General features: G+C 39.1%; 2 protein-coding genes across 3 annotated transcripts; both read right to left on the reverse strand.

The window, feature by feature from the left end:
• Positions 1-3,364: 3,364 nt before the first annotated feature.
• On the reverse strand, positions 3,365-5,129 carry LOC141604661 (membrane protein PM19L-like). Its single transcript, XM_074423103.1, has 2 exons — positions 4,783-5,129; positions 3,365-3,945 (listed from the first exon to the last, which is right to left on the reverse strand). Exons 1-2 carry the CDS (start codon positions 5,048-5,050, stop codon positions 3,527-3,529), a joined length of 687 nt encoding a protein of 228 aa, XP_074279204.1. The 5' UTR covers positions 5,051-5,129; the 3' UTR covers positions 3,365-3,526.
• Positions 5,130-5,807: 678 nt separating this feature from the next.
• On the reverse strand, positions 5,808-11,493 carry LOC141604644 (uncharacterized). 2 transcript variants are annotated; one of them, XM_074423091.1, is made up of 8 exons: positions 10,335-11,493; positions 9,378-9,662; positions 8,678-8,797; positions 8,358-8,438; positions 7,949-7,999; positions 7,672-7,812; positions 7,186-7,316; positions 5,808-6,208 (listed from the first exon to the last, which is right to left on the reverse strand). In XM_074423091.1, the coding sequence occupies exons 1-5, from the start codon at positions 11,296-11,298 to the stop codon at positions 7,971-7,973; spliced, it is 1,479 nt and encodes a 492-aa protein (XP_074279192.1). In that variant the 5' UTR covers positions 11,299-11,493; the 3' UTR covers positions 5,808-6,208; positions 7,186-7,316; positions 7,672-7,812; positions 7,949-7,970. The 2 variants fall into 2 exon arrangements, with proteins under 2 accessions (XP_074279192.1, XP_074279183.1); XM_074423082.1 differs by lacking the exons at positions 5,808-6,208; positions 7,186-7,316; positions 7,672-7,812; positions 7,949-7,999 and having other exon boundaries at positions 8,192-8,438.
• Between the last annotated feature and the right edge of the window lie 1,255 nt (positions 11,494-12,748).

A 12,748-nucleotide genomic window follows, 5' to 3' on the forward strand; every position in this document is an offset into this window, starting at 1 on the left:
GTTCCCATTCTTCAACCCGCTGATTCCCCCACCTCACCTACATCCTCTACCTCTACTGCTAATTCTGGAAATACCGAAAACCCACCAGACACACCGGACACTCCTAACACGCCTGCCACTGCCATTAATCCTTCTGTCTCTAATCCTCCCTCCAACCCCCCGTCTTCGTTCCCTGCCTCACCAGCCGTTACTGCTGAAACAGTAACTACAGCAACCGCCCCTCCTACATCTAATGTACCTACTCGACATGTTGTTACTCGTCTCACAAATAATATTGTCAAACCAAATCCAAAGTATGCAAAAACTGCTTCCCTCACCTCTTCTTCTACCCTTCTTCCAACAACCGTTAAACAAGCTCTTCTTGATCCTAGATGGCGTGCGGCTATGGAAGCTGAATTCCAAGCTCTCGAAAATAATAACACATGGACTCTTGTGCCGTCACAGCCTCACTATAACACTGTTGGTTGCAAATGGGTTTTTCGAGTCAAGTATAACTCGGATAATTCCATTGATAAATTTAAAGCTCGCCTTGTTGCTAAAGGTTTCCATCAACGTCCCGGTCTTGATTTTACCGAAACTTACAGTCCTGTTGTTAAGCCTGCGACTATTCGTCTAATTCTATCTCTCGCTCTTGGTCATCGCTGGCCTCTTCGACATCTTGATGTCAATAATGCATTCCTTCAAGGTTCTCTAACCGATACGGTATACATGTCTCAACCACCTGGATTCCAAAACACTTCCCTTCCAAATCACGTTTGTAAATTATAAAAAGCTATTTACGGCCTTAAACAAGCTCCCCGTGCTTGGTTTAATGAATTATGGTCTTACCTTCTCTCCTTTGGCTTTACTAATTCCATCTCAGATCCCTCTCTTTTCTATCTTACCCGTCCAACTCACTCCCTCTATCTTCTTGTCTATGTAGATGACATTATCGTCACAGGTTCCTCATCTGCCCATCTCGCTCATTTCCTTGCTAGTATACATTCCCGTTTCTCGTTAAAGGATCTCGGTCCTCCGTCATATTTCCTTGGTGTTGAGGTCACTCCCAATACCCACGGCCTTCTCCTTACCCAAACCAAATATATAACCGATATCCTTACCCGGTATAACCTCCTCGACTGCAAACCTACCCCTACACCCCTTCCCTCTTACCCACCACTCACGAAATCAGATGGCCCAACCATTACCAATCATTCTGAATATCGAGCTATACTTGGCTCGCTGCAGTACCTTTCTTTAACCCGTCCTGACATTGCCTTCGCTGTTAACAAACTTGCTCAGTTTCTACATGATCCTAAAGAATGTCACTGGTCCGCACTTAAGCGTCTATTGCGTTACCTTAAAGGTACTTATACTCTTGGTCTCCAGTTACATTCGAACACACCCACTGTACTTCACGCCTTTTGTGATGCCGATTGGGGGCGTGATATAGATAATTATATTTCGACAACTGGTTAAATTTTTTATCTTGGTCGTAATCCTATTGCTTGGGTGTCTCGTAAACAACGGACTATTGCCCGGTCGACTACCGAAGCTGAATTTCGTGCAATAGCTGATGTTACTGCTGAATTGTTATGGGTTCGTTCCTTACTTGCTGAATTGAGTGTCGCTTGTCCTTCTACACCTGTGATTTATTGTGATAATCTTAGTGCCACTCATTACTCGGAGAATCCTGTTTTTCACTCCCGAATGAAGCATGTCGCATTATCTTTTCATTTTGTTCGGGAACAGGTTCGCAATAAGGCTCTTCGGGTTCAACATGTTCATATAAATGACCACCTAGCAGATGCCTTAACGAAACCTCTGCCAAGGCCCCGGTTTGTCTCACTGTTATCCAAGATTGGTCTCTCCTCCGGATCGTCCATCTTGCGGGGGCGTATTAAGGAAACTAGTAATTAGATATTTTTGTCTCGTAAATATCTCGTATTGCCTTGTATGCCAAGCTTGTAATCTTCCTGTTATTTTCATATCTTTAGTTTCCTTATTGTCCTTAACCTAGTTTAGCATTGTACTATATATACGTTGTATTATTCATCCTAATGAAATCAAGCTTTCACATATTCAATTATCTTCCTTACAGCATCAACTAAAACAAGTAAAAGAATTCCATCACCGGGCAACTAATAAAAATCTTTAAAATCTAATACATTTAATCCATAATCCAAGTTTGTACATACCCTAATTGTAAAAACCCCAAAGGCGAAGGTACATTTTACCTTGCATCACAAAAGAAACAAAGTCACACAAAATACAATCAAGCATCAGGCTGATTTGGCTTCTAAGAAGGACGTCCTTTGGATCAAGTGGATTGACAAAGTTTATTTGAAGGGTAGAGACTGGTTTGATTACCAACCTAGTCCTAACAGCTCTTGGGCTTGGAGACAGGTCTGTATGGTTAAGAAGAAGCTTGCAGGAGGTTACAGTAATGGCCAGTGGAAGGGTAAGGATGAGTACTATACTATTGAGGATGGTTATGAGTGGCTCAGGCAGGGTAATGATCCTAAAGTAGCCTGGTATAATATTGTTTGGAGCAGACTTAATACACCTAAACATGTTTTTAATGCTTGGCTCATCAGACATGGACGGTTACTTACTTTGGATAGGATGGGCAAAATGGGGATTACTGTACAAAGTACTTGCTATTTGTGTGGGATTCGGGACGAGGATCATGACCATCTGTTCAGGAGATGCAATTATGCCTGTCTGTGCTATGCTAGAATTCATAACTGGCTTGGCATATAAGGTAGTGGAGATGGATCTGCTGAGAAGATGCTGAAGCTAAGGAAATATTCTTGATTTATGAGGAAGCTGTTGTGCTCACTGGTGGTAGCAACACAGTATCATATTTGGCATGCTCGCAATATTTGTCGTGTGGAGCAGCGTGTGTTACATCCTAAGGTTATTATGCAAGCAGTTGTAGAAGATGGTAGGATGACTATTCTCAAATATCATTATAGTCAAATGTCACAGCATGATAGAGATTGGTGTAGAATGAGAGGATTAATGTAATGTCCTTAGTCTAGTTCAGATGATCCTGTATGTGGGAAGTTTGATGAATTGTTAGGTTGTAATTGGTGTTTTTTTCTCTTTGGGAAGTGCTTAATATTACTTACAGTTCCACCAAAAAAAAATGTCAATCTTTCTCTTGTGGATTTGTATGTAACTTCTCTATTATAGCCAAGGAAACCATCATATTTTTCCTCTTGTACTTCATATTCATATACGTTTTCTCGACAGATTATGCTTCTTTGTTCAAGATATAAATAATCGCTTTGTTGAATAAAACAAGAGTTGTACGTTGGCTTCTTACACTTGTTTCCTGATAAAAAAAATTATGTATTATGGTCGCATCAACTAAAACAAGTAAAAGAATTCCATCACCGGGCAACTAATAAAAATCTTTAAAATCTAATACATTTAATCCATAATTCAAGTTTGTACATACATACCCTAATTGTAGAAACCCCAAAGGCGAAGGTACATTTTACCTTGCATCACAAAAGAAACCAAGTCACACAAAATACAATCAAGCATCAGGCTGATTTGGCTCATTACCGGTACTCTTCCGGGCCTCATGACTTGGGCCTTCCCCAATATCTTGAGGCCGACGTTCACCATAGTATGGCCCGTACTTTTGATTGAAGTGTCCAGCATGAAGTAGTAGTATGTACAACAAATGGATCAATGTTGATACAATGATTAAAACTTCTAAAGTTTGTAAACGTTTCCCTCTACGACCTCCTAACTTGATTTCCTTCCAGGCCAGCCCAAATGCCAGACCCGTGAAGGCCCGCGCTATTGCAGCTGTCGATATTGCGGCCGCCATGCTGGAGACCGACCAAGATAGGAAGTGTGCGAGCCCGACTATGATAGAGACAGCCCCGGTGGTCCCGGCTAAGAGGGCCATCAATAACATGTAGTTTGTTGCTGAATTACCCCCTAAATCTGTGATCACATACATCGCAAAATACAAGGGGAATGTTAATTAATGTCATGAATCCACCAATGTCGATATATAATTTTATTCGTTATAGATTGTTTTCGACTAATCCAAAATGAAAAATAGAAATATTAGAATATTAGAAAAATTCACCAATGAATTTTTGTGAAAAATATATCGTGCCTAGTTCATAATTCATAAACAGTTGGGTGCGTAGATTTGACTTTATTAGATTTACCCATCGTGATATAGAGAGCATGGTAGGGCATTGAGTCATTGTGAAGCACATCATTTTTGTTTTATGCAAAAAAATGCATAACTTAGAAATCACGTAAAAAAAAAAGATGGAATAGTGGAATCCAAAAGTGTAGTCTTGTAGATAGTGGTGACTTACTAATTACAGTAACTAGCTAGTGAATTATATGGTGCAGTTGAAATGATTATCTGTGAACGTTTGAAAGAAAAATAAGGAAACCAGTTACCCATTTATATACACAAAGTAAAAGCTGCAAGCAATAACGTAGCAATAACTATGTATGTGCATCACACAAAATGCCTAAAGATGTGAACGTGAAAATTTTCAGGTCACTAATTCACTATTAGAAATGGATGCATGTAGTAGGCACGACCCAGCACGACACGGAATTGACAACACAGCAAGGAATCCTCGAACATTCATATATACAACTATACAAGGGTTAACGTTACACTACGAATAATAAGACTTTTAAACAAGTGTTTGATGAGTTAAGATGAAGCGCCATATAAAATACAAGTATACGAGAAGTTAGTTAGTTACCAAAAGGGAAGAGGCAAAGATAGTATGAAAAAAGAGAACTTACGAGGGTGAGATTGTTGGCCATCAATATAGTTGTTAAGAGACCAAGAAGCAAGGGCTAGAATAATAAGGTAAACCACCATGTCTGCCACCAACAACGGGCCCATAAACCCTTTCCCCAGCCTTCCTCGGGTCATTTTGGAAGATTGAAAAAAACAAAGACAAGTAACGGTGGATCTAGTCTCGTTTATTACTTCTACAGTTGTACTTGATGAGTACTCACTAAATATGTAGCGTGTGAGGGTTACATATATGTCATTGGGACCCGCCATCCCGTTTCTTTTGCGGTTCCTTGGAATTGAAAACTTTGGTAGCTTCTTTATTTCTCTTTAGCTTTACATAAAGCATCGCGTCATTTGTAGAAGGCTATAGATAAAACAATGACGCCTTGGAATATGGATGGAGACATTTAGACTAGGGAATAGTAACATTTTATACAAAGTGCAATGGGACCCGACTGTTATCTAAACAAACTACTGAGTACTAACTAGGATATTCATTTCTAATAGTCCAAGAATTGAAAGATAAATTCCCAACAAGAGGAGAGGACCAAGCCACAATTCGTGAGACAAGAACTGACACGCCTTCACTCATGAATTTGGTTTGTTGAATACGAATTGTTCACACAAGGATTAACAAAGACGCTTACGAATTAGCTCACGCTAATCCATTGCAACACAGTCGTAGCACCATAGCCCATAGGTATTGTTCATGTTAGCAGCTTTTGACCTTCAAAAGGAAAAAATAACTGACGCCTTCACAATGGCATCTTGAATTGTTTCGACTTTGCTTTGCCTTTTTATCTTGGAAAATTTCATACTTGCTGCCCTAAGTTCTCGACAAATCTCGTTATAAAATGTCAACAATTCCACAGCCAGGGTTTTGCAATTGATGGAAATCCACTTCATTCTTGGCGCTATAATAAACTACTGATCAAATAAAAAGGCATCCAACCAACCAAAACTTCCGATAGGATGCCCCAACATTACCGTTTGTCCATGTAGCGAGAGCACATGACACAAACAATCATGACATGGAAAAGAGACTCGATATCCATTAACATATGAAATGAGAATTAATGTTTGCATGATTTGCAGCAGAACCAACAGAAACAAAAATCCACAAACATTGTGCTTTTCATATTCTATAACTCCTCCCCATTAAACTAAGGGTTTTGCACTATAAACTGGAGTCTCATTCAAATCAAACAGAGCCTATCTTGAAATAATGCTGCAAGTTACAAGATACCAACCTGCCTGCCTGACTTCTAAGACCTTTGACCAGCCACAGGTTCCACAGAGATCGTCCGAGCACCAGCAACAAAACGCTCAATGACGGAGCTTGCTTGAGTCACCGGAATAGGTCAGTCAGCCGTAAGATTTCAAATGAGCACCATTTCCAGGCATTCCACATATCATCACAATATTTCCCTGTTAAGGATCCCCCCCACAAAGATTTGGCATCAACAACAAAAAGAGATATCTTCGAATTTTACCTATAATCTACACAAACTTGACCTCACGAGATGATATAGTGTTTTTTTCTCCTTATAACTCTTAACCTTTTTTTGGATGGAGCTATGGAATGATTTGGCGAGTAAGAGAGCCCTGGGAAAGAAAGGGGTGGGAACTGGAGAGGACTCGGACTCAATTCCTTGGTTTGGTTAGAAACTTAGAAAATTTGAGTTTAGAGGGGAAGGAGGGAGACATAAAATTGTTTAATCACAACAAGTAGATTTAAGCAGGGACGGAGCTAGGCTCAAAACTCTAGCGGGCTCAAAAATATAAGACTATCACATATTTATAGTAAAAATATATAATGGTCATACTTATTTTTAACACAAAACGACCCATGAAACCAATCATAGGTAGAAAAAATTACCAAAAATATATAGAAATCCAGCATGCAACCAAAATATCAACTAGCGTTCACCAAATACTCTTCCACGTTGCTCATCAACATTACATTTATGAACTATGAGTGTCTAAGCCTCTAATCCCTACCTTTGATGCATCTCATGTAACATTACCTGCAGTTCAATCTTCTAAACTAAGTTCCTAGACTCGGTGTCAGTATCGGATTAGGTTGTGTTCTAAGTATAAGATTTGAGTCCGGCTTTTCATAATTCAAGTTTTTCGCTTCAAATGAAGAGTTTAGATCGTGTCATGTTTGAGTGTCGAACGTGTCTGATCGGTTAGTCTACTACCATATTTTTCTAACCCATGAATTTATAAATTAAAATCCCATGTTCTCAAAGCTATGTTCTACAGAGAAGGAGAGTTGACACCTAGGACCCATTTCTTAGCTCGCGGCAACAACCTGCCCAGTCAATTGGCTTGTACCCCAAACTAAGAACATAAATCATGTATTACAAAGAAAGCAAACACATAAAGAGATATGTAGACACCTGAAAGAGCTCCCTTCCAAAAGGCCCATTAGTAGAAACATATGAACTGTATTTCACGACTTCGGTAACTCTGACAGGGATAAGATCAATGGATTGTGATAGACACGTGAATGAACGCTACGGATAGATTCCTGATGCACCAGAATAAAAGTCAAGATGAATAACTAAATAAAAATAAAGAGAGGGGTTTGATGCAAACACAACAGAGATACAGGGCGAGCATGTACTCCTTCAATTCAATTTACATTGTCCCCCTTTTGACCTTGGGGATTAAGAAATGTTGGCTGTGACCGACATTTTATCACAATATATAATAGCTACAACATTTTACAATATAATATGAAAATAGTAATTTTGATAAAGCAAACGTGGATAATTTTACATTATATATATGCATATATGGAGAAACTAATGGTTTAAGTTAAAAACCAGATAACCACCAAAATTAAATGAGAACAATAGAAATGGGATGAATTAACAACTTACATTATAAACAGAAAGCGATCATGGAGCCCAATTACTCAAAATACTTGATGATGATCAAAAACACGAGAAGTTTGAATCCATGTAATCAAGTCATAATTCACTGATGTAGCTGCTTTTATGCATTTCCAGACTGATGAGAGACTGAATGCGAAAAATAGAAGAAAATAAAATAAAGAATCTAACAGACTGAATTTCAAAGGAATAAAGTTAATTTCAAACTAACCCAGAATTTCGGGCTAGAGTTATAGGAGCTGAAGCTTGGAGACAGTTGACTTACCAGTATAAGACCTCAAGCAACTTCATGAAATTGCATAGGCGTATAAGCTATCTGAAAAGGAAAAATCAGTCTCTAATACATGTATGGCCAGACAAACATGATAACAGTGAAGCATTACATTATCAACAATATGACCCAGATCTACAATTATAAGCAAGAAATAGTATATCTTTCCTTATTGCTCAAACATATGTTACTCCACCGTTTCATATTACCTTGCGTGCCTGTGTCAAACACACGGCACTCGCAAATGGATATGAAACTTTTCACGTTTGCCAAAAACACGAGTGCTTCTCATAAACTAGCCGAGTTTGGCACTTGTATAACCGTACAAGAGTAGCATAGGCTCAAACTATGATTAATTCCTTTTGCGCAGGCCAAATGAAACTGAGTAATGAACTATACTTACCTTGCCCCAGAAGCAAGACAGCATTTGCAGCCACTGCAATCATAGCTTGAATGTTCTCGCTCGTAAATATTACTTCAGTAACTAGCAATGGAAAGAAAGCAGTCAAAAACTGAACCTAAGAGACCAGATAATTGTTCCCAGTCCATCAATTACTTTCTTTGGCTTCTGGTGAACAGGGGGATTCCGCTACTTTTAATATAAAAAGTCTTAACACTCAACTATAGAACTCAATAAAGTTCAACTAGGTAAATCATCGTCATCAGTAACAACCTATTTTCCTACCTAACGCACCATCTTTGAAACTTGATATTAGTACAAACCTGAATAGTGGGAGATCTTTTCTTCGTTGTTGCAACTGTCTTCGTTATCGGGGGTATCTGGACATGGCATTGTCAAAATGTGGGCTGAATTTAGTCCGTCAGACATCCAAACACGAGAATCTGTAAGGCATGAAACAAAATCCAGCTATCAGTTTAGGCTAGAGACAAGAAATCATCTGAAATTGAGTGAAACTTGTATCACTGTGCACTGAGATGTTATGCTATTTATCCACTTTGTCAAGAAACATTAAAACATTATCTTAAAATATCTTCCAGTATTCCTATATTTGAGTAGAAAAAACATTAACTGTAGATAACAGAATGTCGCAAGATTGATCTAGAATAACAGAGTTACTAATTCCTATGTTCCACTATGATCATCAAACCTTTATTTTGCACAGAAACCGATATGAATGATAGAAAGAAAGGTAATGTAAAGCGGTTATCAAACAAGTTATTACGAGCATTTCCTCTCAAAAACTACTACTCCCTCCTATTCTGCCTATTGTTCCCCTTTCTTTTTGCACAAAATTAAGGAAATGAATTTGGACCACACAAAACACCCTACCCACATGGAATTGAATTTGGTCCACACAAAGGTTTCCAAATAAGGAAAAAGAGAACAAAACTCAACTAGCATGAAAAAGGAAAGAGGGAACAATAGGCAGAATAGGAGGGAGTATAAATTAGGACAACATACTGGCAGACGAATCAGGAAAAGCAGCCAATTGCTGTACTTTGATTGTGGCAGGTACACGCCTCATTTGAGCAATCCCGGACTTTGACAAATGAAGAACGTGCAAATCTCCATCTGAATCCAGAACAAGAAACCTCTGTGGTGATACAGCTTGTATGGAGATTGCCTTTGTTTTTGCATATTGGGGCTCTCTGGATTTCACCCCTTCATCAATGGTATTGTTGAAAGAAACAAACTGAATACCCCATTCACCAGAGTCTTGTCGTAGTTTTACAGACCTCGGCTTCACTGGAGTCACATAAGAAGATCAGCTGCTGTAGCCAATGGCACAATTAAGAATTTCAACGCTTTATTCTTACCATCAAAGGTCTAAAAAAGTTAGTTATCACTGAACAGCTAAATGACAACAAGCGTGCATTAAGGGAGCAAAAGAGTAACTTTGTTGCCACATGAGAAAACTTTGTAGGGAAATAAATGAAAGTGAACATCAAAAGTGGAATTTATCAGCAGATTAAAGGCAAGGAAGAACCGAAGATGTTTAAGCAAAACTTTCAGAAGTTACTACGGAGAGAATAAATATCGTACATAATCTAGATAACAAGGATCATCCAAAATTTAAGATCAAATATCAAAAAGGCAGAAACAAAATAGCAATCTTTGTTATACAAGCTAAAACCAAATAGTCTCAGGAAGTACATATTCCGCTCATCTAGACAGCATAAAGCAATACAAATCCCATAACACATCCCGAAATTTCTATAATAACACTCTCATCAGAAAATCATAACCAAGAAGAACCCAAAATAGCATTATGTAGTACTAGAGAAGAATCACAGTATCAAGACAATAAGCCAAGGATTATGATCTCAGAAAGAAAGAGACAACTGAATAACAGTTCAAGCACATCACACAAACATAGAAGAACTGAACAATAAATGGTGCATTGTCATATGTACTCACCGGTGACGTGATGACTGTCATCAGCATTTGCATTTGACTTAACTCCAATAACATTATGAACATCACCATTAGCCAAGAACCTGGAAGAGTCCACTTTTGCCCCATTCTTAATTTTCTTACCAAACTCGTGATTTTCATAAAGAGGCTTTATTACCCCATTAGGCACCTTGAGTTTTCGTCCGTCCAACTTAACATTGATTTCCTCATGCTTCTCCTCATTTGAGTTTAAAACTCTTCCTTTCACCAAACGCGAACTCCTCCTACTACCAACCTTCGCTTTCACCAATGCCCTCAAGGGAAAAACCCTAACACCTTTCATCTCCCCCATGATCAAACACCCAAACGAAACAGAAACCGACATCACAGGAAACTGGCATTCAATCACAGCACACTTAACCAACCTCAACTCCCTCCTACCATCCCCAGCCAACCTTACCCCAAAAACCATCAATTTCGCCACAGAAGCGGAATAAACAGCAAAGTAATTAACAGAGCCACATAGCATAACCTTTATACCATGAGTAACATCGACAATAACACCACCCAATTTCCTATCAAAAGAAACCCCATTCTGACTACAACCCACCTGAACAATCCCAAATTTGCCGCCAGTAACTTTACCTTTACCCATGACATAAAATCTCAACAAAACCTTGGTACCACCATTGTGGGACCCAGCAGTGACAAATACAACATCTTTATCATCTGGGCAGCCTTGAAATTTAGGGTTAGGGGAAAGGGGCACAAAACAAGCAGAGGAAATAGGTGGGGAAATTAGGGTTTGTGGAGAAATAGAGTTAATTGAAAAGGGAGAAAAGGGGGAAATCAAAGAAAAAGAAGAATCAGAATGAATTAAAGCTAAAGATAAAGAAGTGGGTTCATAGAGAAGAGAAGTAATGACCTTTGGAAAAGAAGAAGAAGAAATAGAAAGATTGAGCTTTCTAGCTTCAACTGTACACACCATCGATTGCAATTTTTGTTGATCTATCAAACCCTTTTCGCCATTAAAATTGTTTGTTCAAGGAATGATAGACATTGAAAATTAGGAAGAAAGAGAAAGATCTAACAAAGAGAGAGAGATAGAGGAAGGAAAGTCATAATTGAGTCTTGGTTGAATATTGATTGAATTCAAGAGTGTTTTTACTACTCCGTATATCACAATTTTGGCTAATTAATCGCATTTGAGTTGATACCATGCAACAAGTTTTCCTCCTTCACGCGCTATTTGGGCTTGCATCGTTTCGGTTACGGGTCGTGAGTCGCGACCTTTAAAACGGTATTCTTTTTTTACCGTGCGAAATGGTCTTATATTTCAGTAATATGGCTCTCAAAGTCATACTCAAGTACTACAATGTAAAACCGAATAAGAAATAATAGAGTAATAGTTTCCTAATAAAGAACAACTAATAGGGAGCGATTTCCATTGCTATCCGCAACTTGATGATAGAGAACAATGGCCTGGTCATGAGCATCTTCACCCAAATCATCAACCCAACTAACATTTCACTCATGAGACTGGATCAATTAAGATGTCGTGAGGTAAGAACGAGGTGCCCTTATGCCACACGAGTGTAGAATTTTAATGGGAAAGTAAGCCACGAAGGCTTACATCCGTTGGAGATGGCTCTATACCACGTAGAACGATATTAAAAGAAAATGAGACGACATAATGTTAAGAAAAACGACCACCACCTCAAATCCAACCATCCACAACAACAAAAAAACCATCATCAACTGCTCATAAACTCCCAGATCCTAAAAACACAATATACCCAGTAAAACGATAACAAAAGACCGAACACAGAAAATCCGACCAAAACCCCTTGATCTAACAGAAGACCAGACAACATCAAAGACACTTACAAGAGCCGCCATTAGGACACTTCTAGACGGTCCGCGACAGACCAAAAACCACCCGGATCACACATGCATGCACCAAAACGGGAGACGGACCCACACAGAAAAGAGACAACAATAGGCGAGGAAAAGGGCGAGGGAGAGGGGAACGTTGTATCGGACGATCTGACCCTTAATCATAAACACGCAACAACAGACTTCATCAAGGTCTGACTGCGAAGCCTAAGGGGTGGAGGAAGGGGCGAGGGGTGAGGGGTGAGGAAAACACCTCCCTAGTTGCATGCATGGAAAAAAGAGATCCAGTAAGACGATTCCCCTCCCAAGTTGCATGCACGGAGAATGGTGCTCCCGGAAGACGGGGATAAAGGGAGTGATAAGAAGGTAACTCACACCATGAACAAACCTTAAAACAAAAGAATCGATCACTGGGATCAAGCTGTTTGTTGGAAATTCCTAGATTTAGAGCAATTAAAATACCCAAAACTACGTACAATTGGTTGGAAAGGGATTTGAGAGAGTGGTCACCGGCGATAGGCCACACATGACGGCACAATCTT

Source organism: Silene latifolia, chromosome 1 (genome assembly GCF_048544455.1).
Source record: "Silene latifolia isolate original U9 population chromosome 1, ASM4854445v1, whole genome shotgun sequence".
Taxonomy (NCBI): domain Eukaryota; kingdom Viridiplantae; phylum Streptophyta; class Magnoliopsida; order Caryophyllales; family Caryophyllaceae; genus Silene; species Silene latifolia.